The sequence below is a fragment of the Furipterus horrens genome, unplaced genomic scaffold (genome assembly GCF_987537825.1).
Source record: "Furipterus horrens unplaced genomic scaffold, mFurHor1.1.pri manual_scaffold_5, whole genome shotgun sequence".
In the NCBI taxonomy this organism is placed as follows: domain Eukaryota; kingdom Metazoa; phylum Chordata; class Mammalia; order Chiroptera; family Furipteridae; genus Furipterus; species Furipterus horrens.
Genome location: NW_028327175.1, coordinates 31,446,173 through 31,461,996, shown reverse-complemented (window position 1 = coordinate 31,461,996; position 15,824 = coordinate 31,446,173). Strand labels below are relative to the sequence as shown.

The following is a 15,824-nucleotide window of genomic DNA, read 5'->3' as shown; positions in this document are numbered from 1 at the left end:
ATTCCCTCAGTCCTTGGGTAAGAAGAGCTACACCTTCCACAAACCTTCCATACTGACCTTGGCTTACATACCAGCTCCACTGTGATTCTGGTTGTCTACAACTATGCATAGCTTTTACATTCTGAAATATATGAACTCTTCCCCAAAAGATATTCAATTAGACATGGTTTAATTTAAATTATTGGAGCAAGGGACATTTAAATGATATCCTTTCAAGCATTTCCTAATTTAAATTGACAAAAAGTATCAATAGCTACAAATGTTTCCCTTTAATTTTCTTCTGAGTGCAGTCTGTCCAAAAAGATGAAACAATGAATGAGCTAAGAAGTGGAGCTGAGTTGTTTCTTGGGCAGGTGCTTTGCTCCCTCTGTCCCTAGAGAAGTGTGGCGGGAGGTAAATAGAGGTGATCCCCCAAGCCTGTTGTCTATCTGTCAGTAGGCAAACTGGCTCCTGAAACCAGTTCCCCACCCTCTAGCTGCCGGGACACTCTTCTCAATTCAGAGACTCCAGGCAAATTTACAAAGTGGAAAACAAGATTCATCAGTATTTAATTTAAACCAAAACAAAAAACCTAATACATGTCTGTATTAGCTTTTACCAGTCTGAAATACTCGATTCATTTGTCAAATAAGTCATTTTTATCACACACTGCCTGAAGCTTTTAATCCAGTGGGATTTATCTGTTGTGTTCTGAGATTTTAACTTTTAGGGAGTGATAACTCTTAGTTATCCCATAAGCACTATACCCAGGACTCCGAGCCCTCAGACTGTGGGAAATTGTCAGGCCATAATGCATGGCCAATGCATGGCTGAACTTTGCCCCCAGACAGGTTTATTCTTGTAACATTATATAGATTGTGGTTCTGTTGTTTGATCTGCAGGTTTTCTGTTCATTTAAGTGGCTTTGCTTATCATCAAATTTAATGGTTTGTCACCTGGTAGGACTGATTTACATGATATGGGTCATTTGGGCATAGGGGAGGGCTGTTCACATTCTAATCTGACCTGAGAATGGCTTAAGCGAGAACACCTGTTGGACTGTCTATCTGACTGAAGGACAGCAGCGACTGCCAGGGCAACACACAAAATATTTTAGTCCCTTGACAAGGTGTCTTTTTAAAATGTCGGTAGCCGTGACAGATATGGGCTCTATGTACCACTGGTCTTAAATCTAGATATAACTGAAGTTATTCCTGAAAGGAAAAATGGGCATTTGCTGATGCACTTTTGACATCCAGAGCAGTGGCCTGACCCACAGCACCATTAGCATCTTGGTTAGATATCCAGTAGCAACCAATGATTAGTCACATCAATTCAGCACCAACACAAATCCTCAATTTGAGGTGCAGTGAAGAAGGAAATTATTCAGTGCAAACAGCTCAGTTGCGATACAGCTCAATTATGAAGCAACATGGCTACGAGGTGGCCTTGGAGCCAGGCCCCTCTTCGGCTAGACAGTTCTGTCCTGCTCTGCTCCTCCTGCTGGTCTCTGTTTTGGTCCCATGAGAAATCTTCTGTGTTTCATCTTTAGTATTTCAGCTGCATCCAGGCAAACAGACTTCAGTCTGCAGCGAAAGGGAAACTACCCTCCCAGTCCAGAGAGAAGCTGAATTATAAGGCAGAAGTCCCTGCCCCCAGCCCCTGATTGGTCCATTCTCATGCAAATAAAGTCTCCAAGTCCTCACATTTTGATTGGTCAGAATGGAGCCACTCTGATTGATCAGTGAAGATGGTGGTGGGAATATATCTGCATAGCTCCAATTGGACAGGGAAAGCCTCGGTTCTGTTGGTTGAAATATGACTCTAGGAACTTCTTTCTAAGGGCTGGCTCAACTGGCAGGAACACAATGCAGGCAGGCAATTCAGTGCAGGCTTCTTTCTGAAATGCTCTTTGCATGAGAGATCTCTGTTTAGAAATAGCTGTTGTGCTCTTCTTTTAATATTGAGTCCAGTTAGCCACCAGGAGTCCTTTTTGGTAAGTGTCTTTTTTCATGGGGTCCACAGCAATTTCTCAGGTTCTAGCCCAAATATGCTGAAGCTTGAGATTTTGGGGTGGGTTCCATCATACTCTTCTAACAGGTCCTGCAAATGCCTTGAATGCATCTTTAAGTTTGCAAACCACTGATTTGGAGTTGAAGCCAACAGCAAGGGTGTCTGGACAGATGGCCTTAGCAGTTGTCACTGTATAGGTCCACACTAGATACAGGTGCCAGTCACAGTCACCGCACAGCACGCTGGCCTCCTCTGTGCTGCCCTCAGGGGTTGGAAGTCATTATACTTGTGTTACTAATGAACAAATTGCATATGTTTTCCTTCCTGAAAAGAAGAGTTAAGAAGCTTCTTCAAATTTCCTTTTTTTTGCTTCTCCTGGTCTATCACCAGCTCTGTATCAGTGCAAAGTATTTTCAAAATTTGTAGCTGAATAACTTAGGTGTTTTTTCAGTTTACACGAAGAGATAACAAAGTTTGCATAATTTGGAGACTTCTTTTTCCAAAATATTATATTTTTCATGAGGAATTTTAAAACTCTAGACCAATGCTTCTCACACTTGATGTGCAGAAGAATCATCTGGAGACTGCTCTGGGCAGAGCTGGGGTAGGCAGGGACCCTGGGAGTCAACACTGCTAACGAGCCCCATGCTGTTGCCTGTACTGTGGCCCACAAACCACACTCTGAGTAACACAGCTCTGTCTGTACCTGTGGAAGGGGCTTGTAGTCACCATGCAGAACCCAGTGCCCTAGAAGAGTGCCTGGTAAAAGGAGGCAAGTGATCTTTATTTGTAAATAAGTCGATTAATTACAGAAAGAACCAAACCACACATTAATGAGTTGGGCACTGTTTCTGTGGTGACAAATGATGACCAGGTCTCCCAGTTTCTAACAGAGGCTTTTTAAGGCACGATTTGCATAATCCAGGTTAAACTTTTAGTTGTTTTCTTCTGGACAGATGGTTTTCTGCAGTTTGGGGTTCATCTGTCTTCCTGATTGCTCCTCTCCCAATTTCTTATCTACAGTAGATCTCAGATGAGCCAGCCATATATTCAGTGTTTGTGCACCCGACCTCCATCTCAGAGAATAACATCCTTGGGAGGATACGAATGTCTTAACAAAATGAACCCAATAAACTGGTGCTGCCAATTCCAGGCACCCAGAGTCTGTGAACTTGGGGTCTAGAAGGGGCTTACTATTTTCAAGCCTCTATGGAAGTTGATCTGTCAAGAGCAACAGAAGAGATGGATTGGTGATGGCATCCATGAAGGGCACTGTTTCCTTCATGCCAGACCCCCAGCCTAGAGAGGTCCAGGGAACAATGCTGTATCTCCAGATGTGTGCGTGTTTCCTTGTGTCCATCAGCCTATGAATGACTCAAGAACATTCTAAACTTCTGGGTGCTTCTCCCATCTGTTCATTCCTGGGATTAATCCAGATTCTGGTTAGCCACCCACCACCACAGAGAGAGACCACCTTGAAAAGTCTTTGTGGAAGGGGACACTTGGAAGAGGGGAGTGCCCCGAGAACTGAGCAGCCCTGGGTGACAGTTATGCATGTGTTTCTTGCAGTGCACAGCCAGCTGTGGGGGCGGTGTGCAGACCAGGTCTGTGCAGTGCCTGGCAGGGGGCCGGCCAGCCATGGGCTGCTTCATTCACCAGAAACCCGAAGCCTCTCTGGCCTGCAACACTCATTTCTGCCCCGTCACAGAGAAGAGAGGTGAGTTCCAGGAGCCCCTAGGCTTGACTTAGGGATGTTGGGGTGGGGCTGCCAAGTTTCTGGAGCAGTTCCTTCAAGGGCCCACTGGTTATTAGAGAGCCCTAGAGTTCAGATGTTCAGGTCTTGCCTCTGCTACACCTCTTCTCTCTTTCTATCCCCTCCTGTTTTCCCATAAAACAGTCCTCATTTCTCATGCCGCCCCAGAAACGGCATTGATGGTGGTGAATTTTCCTTATTTCAATGCCATTCACTTTATTTAGAGATAAGTTAAACAAAGCCCAGCCTTCTCACCGAGTGCTCTTAAACATTATCGTGTGCCCCTGTGCATAGACCCTCAAATGCCTTTGCAGAGGTCAGTGACCTGTCTCGACAGGCTTCTCAGAGAGAAGATGGAGCTGGGGAGAGCATGTTGATTGGCTCAGTCAGAGAATTAGATGATCAAACTTCCGTTCTCAGAGGGCCCATTGTCTCGGGTGGGTGAGTGGCTGAGTGGGTGGGATTAGCACAAAAAGAAGGTTTTGGTTTTGCAGGGACCTTCTAAGAAGGGCCTTCTAAAAACAGCAGGTTACCCATGGCCCCATCTGACCTGAAGAGCTGCCCTCCCGTGGCAGCTTCAAGACAATGACAAATTTATCTTGATCTGCCAGCGGAGTTATTAGCTTTTGACATTGGACATGGCATTGGACATGGCATGGGGACATTTACTAATATGAAGTTTGCTCGTTTTCAGATGCCTTCTGCAAAGACCACCTGCACTGGTGCTCCCTGGTACCCCAGCATGGAATGTGTGGCCACCAGTTCTATGGCCAGCAGTGCTGTGAGACTTGCTCCAAATCCAACCTGTAAGTCAGTTGGGCCACCTCCCAGGGCCAAGAAAAATACCTGTTTTCAGCACCAATGCACTGTCCAGGCTGCATGGGAATGCGTCCAAGGAAGATGGAAGAAGAAAAACCGTTAGCAATTTGTGCGCATGTGGGCATGTGTGGGTGTGTGTGTGTACCTCGGTGCACACGAGCACATACTCTTATGCTGGGTTGAAGCCTGGAGGCAGGAAGCAGGGCCCGCTCTGCAGAACAGGAGCAGGGCCCACCAGCATTTGGATTTCAGCTACATCGAGTCAGAGACAGGTGGAGCTGAACTCGCCAAATGCCAAATACTGAATGTCTGGTGCTTTGTATAAAGAAGAAAGGCCACGAAATTAGGAATACGTACAGCATATCTGCTGCTAAGTATGCCGACATCACTCCCACCTCAGAGGCTTCCTGCCGGGAATAACCAGCCTCCCCAGAAGAAGCAGGAAGCCTGGACAGCTTCTGGCTGAGTTCCCAGGGCCCCCTCTTCCTGCCCCAGCAGCAGAGTTTTCCTTCCCAACGACTTGGTGCTGTGACAAGTGCTGGGTATTGTTTCTAATGGGCACCTGCCTACCCAGGAGAGGCTGGACTCTGTCCTGATTTAAGGCTTTGCCTCTGGAAACAGGAAACAGGAAATTCCTACTAAGGTGCTTTATTCCTCTCAGACTCATGCGCTGGAGGAGAGGATTTTATATTTTATGTTTTATCTTTCTCATTTATTTACAAGTGAGTGTTTCTATTTAAACCCATTTCTTAATGCTTTTCTGTTTTTTAATGACTGAGTTACAGGCCGTACCAGAATTAGAGAATCACTGCCCACACCAGAACCCTGCTGCCCAGGGAGGGGATGTGGATGGCCCTTCTGGGACAGACACGCCAACACAATAACCTTAGAACCTGTGTTTAATTTTTGTGCGTTGTGGGACTTTTCAATTTCTTTTCCATAAGTGTTGGCTGTTTTTGTAAGACCCATTCAGAGAGAAAGCACTGATTTCCCGGAAGAGCTGCCCGGCAGGCCTCCAGCACCCCCGTCTGCATGGTGCTGCTTTCGCTCTGCTTTCCCGCATGCAGCCCCATTCGGAACGGGCATCGGGATATTTATATTTGCTGAAGTTTTATAATAAATTTTATATTGTACAGTGTGATTCAGAATTGCTCCTGATTCTTCATGAGGTTCATATCTGGTATAGAGGTTGGGAAGCTGTCTCAGGGAAATGGGGCTCTAGAACCTAGGAGAAAATGCTGGAACTTGTCTGAAAGTACCACAAATAAGGAGGCTGCAGGAAAGATGGCTGGTGACCAGAGATGGTGGAAGCCAGTATTTGGGTGGGCAGTGCCCCTGGGGCCATCCAGAGTGACCACTTGTTTTGGGGCCTTTTTTTTTTTCTGCTTCCACTGCAACCTGTGAATTTCAGGTGAGGCCTATATGGATGGCACCATGATTGATTAAAAGGTGACCCCTGACCCTATGATCCCTCCTTTGTTTATTAGAGTGTTCTAGAGAAACAAAACTAATAAGCTATATATAGAAAGAGGAGGGAATTGACTCACATGACTAAGGGGCCTGACATGTCCAAAATCTATAAGGCAGGTGACAGTCGCCTGAGTGCACCAACCTGGGTGAAGTCTCCTGTCCAAGCTGCTCACTGCCCTGGAGCTCCAGGAGTGGCTCTCAGGCACATGGCCTGTGCAGTGACTGGAGTTGCCTGTTCCCAGGTCCAGAATGCTGCTGTGCCCACTCCCAGTGATCTGGAAATACCTGGCCAGTGGAGAATCTCTTTCCGTCAGGAGTGATAGGATTTGGGATTTTTCTCAACCTGAGTTAGTTTCTCTTAAAAATGTTTGCCCCTGATATAATATACACATGCACGTGTGTGCACGCACACTCTTGGGCCCTGACACTCATCAGCTAAACCAATTCTATACCCTCCAAGGGACAGCATATCCTCAGACCTCCCTACACCTGAGGAAGCCAGGCCACACAGGCAGGCAATGTGCTCCAGGTCCCATCTCGTAGGGTGGGTGGGGCCAGGACCTAATGCCAGCTGTTGGACTCTGGTGCCCCATACCCTGATTCCCTGTCATGGAAAGGATCAATTTCAGGGGCACTGGCTTAGGACAGGAAAGGGCACATCTGCAATCAAAGACAAGTGAGCAAAATAAACTAACAAACAAACTAGAACCACAGGTGTGGAAACATGGAACAGACTGAAAGTGACCAGGGGGTAGGGGATAATGGTGGAAAGAAGGGGAAGGGACTAGACAAAGAACATGTATGAATGACCCATGGACGCAGACAACAGTGCAGAGATTGATTGTGGGAGATGGGGGCTGGAATGGGAGAGGAGGACAAAGGAGGAAAAATTGGGATAAGTGTAATAGAATAATAATTTTAAAATGATTTTAAAAAGACAAATACACCTTCCTTACCTCCCCTGAGGCTACTTCAATGAGGTCATGAGGAAATCTCACATTGTATACAACTCCAGGGTGCAAGGGCTTCTCCTGAAGTTCCCTTGGCATCAAGCAAACTTGAGGGTCCGCACATCTGCAATGGGCCGCCACCACTTCCCTCTGTGACCCATACTTGGGAAAAAAGGAGCCTAGGTTATTGCAACTGCTGAAAGGGAAAGCAGATGACACTGCCCACATGTCTGGGCACCTCCTCTAGTCTCATCCCGACTCCTTTGTCATCGCTCTTTCCGTAAAAGAGACAAGACACAGAATGAGTGAATGACTGTTCCAATGTCCCCCAGTTAAATGATTGACTTCCAGGCCCCATCTGTGGGAAGAAGAGAGTGGTGTTGCTCTTTCCCTGCAGTTCTCTGATGTCCCATGTTGTCCTCAGGGATAACACATAGCAGTGTTTAAACAGTAAGAACGCAATCTAGTTTTTGAATCTAATGCAGTACAAAGCTGTATTTTTTCTACCTACCGCTAGAATTAGTCTTAGTGGTGGTGCTAAAGCCTCTCACTTTACAGTGGGCAACATATTGCATCCCTCAGACCTTCAGGGTCTGGTTTATAAAGGGAAGAGTCCCTGGAGGATGAGACAGCCCTTCACACTTCACCCCCATAATTTGAGACTGCTCTGAGTTTGCATTCCATCAGCAGCCTTACTTCTTTGATAGGGTTGGAGGCTACATAATGGGGATCCAAATGAACCCATGGCTGTTCAGTGACATCTGAAAGGCCAAGGTGTAGCTGGACAGTGACAAGCACAGCAGCTTCTCCTCCTTTTCCTTCCCATTGCCCCAGGCTTGGAATGGCCAGTCACTGAGGCTGCAGGGAAGAGGGCGCAGAGCCCCCCTGCCTTTCACCAACTAGTATCTCTGCTTCCACAGAGAGGCCCCATATGGCAAACAGCAGCATCAGGGTGTATACTGCACTTAACCAGGAAGGGAATGAATTATTCAGAACAGCAACACTATCTACCATACCTGGCATGTGCCAGGCATTGTGCTTGCTTCTGTTCCAAACTACTGTAAACAAGGCCCTTTCCCTGTGGCTCCTGCAGTCTGACTGTAAACTACTTGTGTGATCTTGACCAAGTCACTTTACCTCTCTGGTTATTGGATTTGTTATCTATAATATAATTAGGTCTTCCAAGCTCCTCAATAATTCTAAAATGCTAGTTTTTTCAATGTACTTGCTATTATTAAACTAATACTTTCCTAGAAGTCATGAGTCAACCCAGAAAACAGATCTAGCTAGGTGGAGAAACTTCTGTTCTGCATTAAAAACCAGACAAAGAAGGCTCGGGGTTTTAAGGATCATTTTGGTCTGTTGAAATCCTTACACTTATGCTCATACACTCACAGACTGCAGGCGGTGGCAGAGCAGAACCCACCTGTAATTCTCCAAGAGTCCAGGTGGGTAGATTCCAGGCCAGGCTGTCCAGTAGTCTCTAACAGGAGCTGTGCCCAGGCCCAGGTGACTACAGACTTGCCCTTACAGTGACCTGACTCCCTTCCATAGTCACGGGCCCCAGCAGAGTCTCCTGGGGCTCCCACTGTGTCAACATCCATCCCATGACTCACAGTGACAGATATTTCTTCTTTTGACCTTAGGGGTTTTTATGGCTAGCCCAGGCAGCTGGCACTCCAGTAGGAGACTGAAAACCACAGAGGGTCTGTGGTGGGATTACAAGTCATAAGAACTTTAATCTGAAGTCTGGACAGAGACTCAGCCACACCCGTGTGCTCTGGGACCAAGAGACAAGTGAGCTTTGTGCCGTGGCTGGAACCCAGGCCCCTTAATCCTACCAGATGGACAGCGCAGAGCCTGGGGAGGGCAGAGAAACTCATTTCTGCCTGCTTTGCTTGCTCATCTAGTAGTTGCCATCTTTTCAGGGGCCAAGGAGGGCAGGCCAGCCTCCCCAGGCAAATTGAGCCCAAGCTATCGTGATAGATGTGTGTGCCACGCTTTTCCCATAGGACTCTCCACTGTAATGAGCCACTAGCTCCCACATCTCCTTCAAGTGGAAAACCATGCCCCATGGGGGCTTTGAAGGTCATAAAGCTGTCCTTCCCCTGAGGATGCCTCCTACAGGTGCAGAACTGGGCCAGCTGATCCATTTGTGTTCTGTAGCTGGGGCACATCTAAATACCCCGTCATGACAATTGGGCCTTCCCCTGAGGCAAAATGGGCCAAATATCTGTTCGGCTTTAATTCTCTCCCTTTGTGCGTGAGTGAGTGTAATAGTTCTAGAATCTGTATTATTTTATCACACCTCTCCATCCTTCAAGATTACTCCCAGAACCTTGGATACCCTAACACACCCTCCTCTTGCACACTGCATGCCATGGACTGAATTGTGTTTTCTTACACTCAAAAGTTGAAGCCCTAACCTGCAATGTGACTGTATTTGGAGACAAGGCCTGTAAGGAGGGAATTAAGGTTAAATAACATCATATGGTGGGATCCTAGCTGCATAGAACTGGTGTCCTTAATAGAAAAGACACCAGAGATATCTCTCCACCAACACACACGTGCATTCATCTGTGTATGGTGGTTCTGGGTGGGAAGAAGAAAGTGCATTCCCCTGTGAGTCCTTCTCTAGATAACCAGACTCAATTTACAGACAGGCTGCCTGCTTGGTCTTCTGCCTCAGAAGCATTCTCATGTCAGACTCTTCTTTCCAATTGGTCTAATCTGAGTCACTTCAGACCGCCAGAATACTAGAAGACCATAGACAAGGTAGCTTCGACAACATTTGTTTCTCATAGTTCTGGACACTGGGAAGTCCAAAGTAAACATGCAAACTAATTGAAAACCTGGTGAGAGCTCTCTTCCTTGTTTGCAGATGGCCTCCTTCAAGCTGTATCCTCACATAGCAGAGAGAGTGGGATCTTGTCCCTTTCTTTTCTTACTAGGGAACTAAATCCATCATGGGAACCCCACGTTCAGAACCTCATCTATACAAAATGATTTTCCAAAGGCCCCAACCCCAAATACCACCATATTAAGGATTAGAACTTCAACATATGAATTTTGAGAAGGGGAGCACTAAAATTCAGTCCATAGCAGCCTCTGAGACACATTTCCTTGGGTGTCCTGGCAGAATCACCAACTCATCATGTCCACATACAAGTCTGGAACCTACTCCCAGCCCCTCCCTGAGCTCCACTGCTTCTCTCTGAGGCCAATTCCACACATCAGTCATCCATTCCTCCTACTTACAGTCACCATAGTATATCCAAGGGGTCCCCAAAATATATTCCCTCTTTTTCATTCACACTAGTAAAAGTTAGCTTAACCTTCAGTCTGAACATGCTTAGACCTGACTGACCTCAGAAATATACTCGTTTAACAGAAGAAGTGGTTTTAATGTGGACAAAGTCTCAGTAGAGGCTTGTTTTTTTTTGTTTTTTTTTTGCCAAAGAGTAAAAGGACAAGAAATCTCTCCACACTTTCCACAAACATTATAAATGAACAAAAAAGTACAGAATGGGAGAACAAGAGTTATCTTTTAAATAGATCTTAATTTTCTTGTGAGTTGAGTGGGAGAGGGGTGAAGCATTATCAAGGATAGAAGAAATGTGTAAGTTTGAATAATATTTCTTTGTCAATGTTATAACAAATGTAAACATAGCTACCAAATACTGAGTATTGAATAAAGATTAGCTGAAATTAAATGGAATCAGCAAAATTATATATCTGTGCACGCAAAACCACGCAAGGAGATGGTGAGAAGAAGGCAGAAGCTTTGGACACTGTGTGCTGGATCTGGCTTCCTCCTGAAAAATAAACACATGAAAGACACAAGAAAAGCTTTAAGACATTGAAGCCTATAAAATGTAAAACACTGTTATAGCAGTGTCATTAGGACCCAGGCATGATTAACTACCACTTTAGAAAGTAATCTCTATGCATACATCTCAGAACTCCTTCAATCACTCCCCAGTTACAATCTTCTGACAAAGGAAAACACAGCTAATCGTTAAAGACACCTTTCTTTTCTTCTCCTCAACCATGACCTCTTACTAACCACGGTGTCCGGGGCTGTGAGTATGACAGAAGACACTGAGTAAGCATTCTTTCTTAACACAGAGATAATTTCCTAGTAAAGGAAAAGCCTGCTCTCTCCCTACAGTTCACTTTCAGTCTCTGTGTGCCATGGCTCTCCATCCTGGAGGTTATGCTTTGGTTTGGGTCACATGCGGCATTCTTTGAAGATGTTCTCAGATTATGGCCCTCAGTCCTCAGGGGGATGTGCACACATTCCCCAGGAGCTCAGCCGTCACTCCTTAATGCCAGAAACAAAGTCTGTGGTTTCTAGGGTCACAAAGCCCAAGAAATGTGCCATTCTAGGAATCACCTCTGATTAACAAACTCTTTTACCCAGTTCTACCTAGCATAAGTCACATGAGACATTTAAGCTTTAAAATGTTTACTAATATTATGTGATTGCCAAGGCTAAACATATTTGAAGATTAGTGAGCATTTAGATAAATGTATTCAATCCAGTTCATCTATAACTCATGTGAGGGTCTACTGTGTTCACAATATAGTTCTGTCTTTTGAAGAAAAAGATTAAGTCTATGATTCACCCTTGTCCTGAGCTGCTTTCTAATTTTGTCATGGATGTATGTTTGACAAATGTGAGGCAATGCACATCTAACCTAATAACAGATATCAATAAACACTGAAATGACCACGTCGAAATTAAAACTGTGGTGTGCACATCACGTTTGGGGTGAGAATGACAAGGGGAGTCACTTATCAGATCAGATGAAACATAGAGGTGTCTGAGAGAAAAGGTAAAGGCCCTCCAGGCTGATGCAACAACACGGCAAAAGAAACAATATTTTCAGAAGTGTGCACAAACATGTGAGACAGGCACACCAGCTCTGTGCACGGTCAGCATGGGGGCAGGAAAGGGCTGGATAGGAAGGACAACTCACACAAGTCCTCTGTGAGTGGAGGCTGGGCTGGAACTAACTCCAGAAGAAAAACCTAGACCTTGTTAGTCATTAAGGAAGGACCAGACCAATCAGGACGCTGTCATGGGACTTGGAAAGAACAACAAAGGTAAAGCAAGGGGACCACATTTAATGATGTGGTGAAAAACTGAGGGAGGAATGGGACATCAGTAAGAGAATTAAGAAATAAATCACCTAAAGTAGAAAACATGAAGGTGACCACATGAGCCTCTAACTCCCTGAGCCCCTGGGGAATTGCTGCCAAAGGAACCACCCACGACCATAGGGGGCCAAGGGCTGCGCTGGAATGGCTGCAAATCTGACCATTTTTCCTCTGAAATTCTAAGTCTCCTGCATTGATTATATGACTTATGATTTCTCAAGAAGTATCAAATAAAATTTCCAAGGTTTTTCTTTAACTGATCATGTGTTTTCCTTTAGGAATCAGGGTTTCTCTAAGTTGGCACCTGCACTGGGAGCAGGATAATTCTGCACTATGAATGATGGTCTGCCATGTGGGATGGTTAGTTCTGTGTGCCCCTTGTTCCAAACAGAATGCCAGCCATACCTTCCATCAATCACGACAAACAAGAATACACCATACCTTCACAGTGTTCCTGGGCAGTAGGGGCTTTGTTCGACTATGGGAACATGTACACACTGATAACATAAGTTAGGCCTAAGCCCAGGTGCCCAGTTTAAGAGTCTCAATTTTAATCTGTTCAGAGGAAAAGGGGAGAAGAGAACTGAATTATAAATAAGTAATTACACTTCAGTAATGGACGCATATAACACATTGACTTTAGAAGCCCTAAGGATGTACAGAGAAGACCTCAGATGGCTATACCTATGAGGAGAGACTAGAATTGAGTCTTACATGGTAAAGAGGAGGCCAGAGTATTTTAGAGGTGGCACAGGGTTGTTGTAAAATATGTGTTTGCTTACAGAGATACATGAGTATGTTTTATATACATGACATTTGTGTCAATTTTCAAATCCTTTTGAACATGACAGTTAAAAATAACAAAAATAATTTTTTTAAATACTCTCCAGTGAAAACCACTCAGCCATGCAGAAATGACCTTAATGGAACTTTAAAATTAGGGGGCAAAAAGCAAGTTTAGATAGTATTTTAATTTTTATTTGTAATAAAACTTCAGTCAATACAATTCAATAAGAAAGAATAGTCTTTTTTAACAAACAGTTCTGGGACAAGTGGATATCCACATGTGAAAGAATGAAGCTGGATCCCTACCTCATACCAAATAAAACAATTAACTCAACATGAATCAAATACCTAAATGTAAGAACTAAACGCTATAGAACTGCTGGAAGATATAAATCAGAGAGGTCTTGGATTTGCCAATAGTTTCTTAGCTATGACACAGAAAACACAAGCAGCCAAAGGAAAAATAGATAAATTAGATGTCAACAAATTTATAAACATCTGTGTTTCAAAGAACACTAACAAGAAAGTGAAAAGACAATCCAAAGATTGAGAGAAACTATTTTTAGTCCATGCATTGATAAAGGTCTAATATTCAGAATAAAGAACTCTAAATGAGTTAAAAAAGAACTCTTAATAACTCAACTACTTAGCAATAAAAGACAGATAACCCGATTTAAAAATTGGCAAAGGATTTGAATAGACTCCAAAGAAAGTATACAAATGGCCAATAAGCACACACAAAAAATGTTAATCATCAGTAGTCATTAGGGAAATGAAAATCAAAACCACAATGAGCTAATACTTCACACTCACCAGGATGGCTATGATCAAAAAGCCACAGAATCACAAGTGAGGATGTGGAGAACCTTGCTGGTAGGAGTTTCAAGTGTTATAGCCACTGTGAAAAACAGTATGGGGTTCCTCAAAGTGTAAAGCATGGAATCACCATACAATCCAGCATCTCCATTTCTATGTATATACCCATACCCAAGAGAATTGATTACTTGTTAACACAAAAACTCGTATGCTGATGGTCATAGCATCAATATTCATTCTAGCCACACCCAGGCTGGAGGACCAACACAGTCGACTTTGGGAAAGGGCTTTGGAGTCATCTGCCACAATCTGGAGCCATCACACTGCCAGAGGCTGCCCCAGTTAGCTGGTGCCTGGCTGGATTCTGGACAGGTGCTCTACCTCCACCTCTCAGGGTTTCTGAGAGCCATGGGTCCCACCAGCATAGATCTCAGTAGCAGGACAAGCTCTTACCCAGCCTGGGGAGGGGGAAGTGGGGTGGTGCACCCATGTTTCCTCCTTAATGTGGCAAACCCAGGACCTGAAATCAACTGGTCGAAATTTCCCTTTCACTTTTCCTGGGACATTTTGGTAAACCACTTCCCAGAGTTGAGTTTAGAACTCAAGGACAAACCTATTACCGTGTATGTTTCTTTTATTCTCAAAGATATTAAACCACTTCTAGGGCATGGCCTTTTTTGTTGTTGAATAACTGTCTTTGTCCACCTTAGGTCTCTAAATAGTCAAAATGTATGAAACAATTTTCATTTTGCCTTTTTGATTTGTATTAATACAATTTGTAGTCAAGTTGATTAAGTTTCACAGCTTTATCGTGGGATATCCTTCTCCCCTTGAAGGATCTGAAGTCAGAAGAAAAATGCGTGCATCTCCAGGGAGTCAAATCCTTGGCTAGAAGGTGAGGGATATAGGGCAGGACTTTCAAGGCAGGTAACTGAGGAACGGGACTAATCTCCCAATCCACTGAAGCAAAATGTATTGTGATGCGACACTGAAGCGGATGTAATGAGTGATGAGGGAACACTGGGAAAGCTGATCTGAAACATTAGCACACTTTTACCAGACCTCCCACCTCATTGTGTCCCCCTGGGCCCTGGCTTGGCCTCCCCAAGTTCGTGGAAGCCCCCATACATTTGTTTCCTCTTAGCATTACTCATCTCACAATTACTCAGCTTTCACACGGCATGGGACTCCAACACATCCCTGGCCGGCTGACTGATCACCCTTGCCTTTCTTTCTCTCCTAATGGCTTCTGATTGACTTATTCTCAAGTATCTGAAAAATTGATTGCAGATGGAACTGTATGACACTGCATCTTTTTCCCTCTGTGTGGAGTTTCCTACAGTTTGTGTGAGATTTCGACAGATGCAGATGCCCATAAGGGGTCTTGCACGGTGGTCACAAACACAGGGCCCTCAATTCTTTATCAACATATTAGCCCTTCACACTCTCTAGGGAGTTGCTTTTGAGGAATGCTGGGCATTCTGCAGAACTGGAAATTGAGGTTTGACATGTCAGAGCAACATTATAAGTTGATGGACCACAGAGCCACCCTGAGATTCTACAGTGTTTGCAGTGAAAGGATGGCAGAATCATTCAGACACCCACCAACAAGATATACATTAAACTAGAGGATTCAAGCACAGTTGTACTGGGAGAAGATGGGAGCTTCTTCTCCTGCTTGAGGTTCGCCAGTTTGCTACTTGATGTGTCAAAGGCTGTGCCTGAACAGGACCCACCCTCGAAACACCGTGGGGCTGGACCTGAAACTCCAAGCTGGGTAATAGTCTCTGGGCCTTGAGCTCCTGGGACAGCTGGGCCAGGCCCATCCCTCACTCTGTGCCTTGAAGCAAGGAACGACTCATCCAGGAAGCCACTGGCAGGTGCTGGAATGGTTCAGCTAAGCCAAATGCGCGAACTCATAACCCATAACACTCCTCCCAAAATGTTTGTGTGTACACACACACACACACACACACACACACATTGAAATTTCTGGTGATCCAAAGCTTTGGTCTTTAAATATGACTCCCACTGTCTTATTTACAAATGGCTTATGCATGCACTATGCTTTCTTC

At 44.7% G+C, this 15,824-nt stretch overlaps 1 protein-coding gene across 1 annotated transcript in view; it reads left to right on the top strand.

The window, feature by feature from the left end:
* ADAMTS16 (ADAM metallopeptidase with thrombospondin type 1 motif 16) overlaps positions 1-4,694 on the top strand; it is a 131,310-nt gene extending 126,616 nt beyond the window's left edge. Inside the window, exons 22-23 of the mRNA XM_090278921.1 lie at positions 3,562-3,709; positions 4,440-4,694. Of these exons, the coding sequence (XP_090135047.1) occupies positions 3,562-3,709; positions 4,440-4,555 (264 nt within the window). The 3' untranslated portion in view covers positions 4,556-4,694. The remainder of the gene's footprint in view (positions 1-3,561; positions 3,710-4,439) is intronic.
* Positions 4,695-15,824: the final 11,130 nt, after the last annotated feature.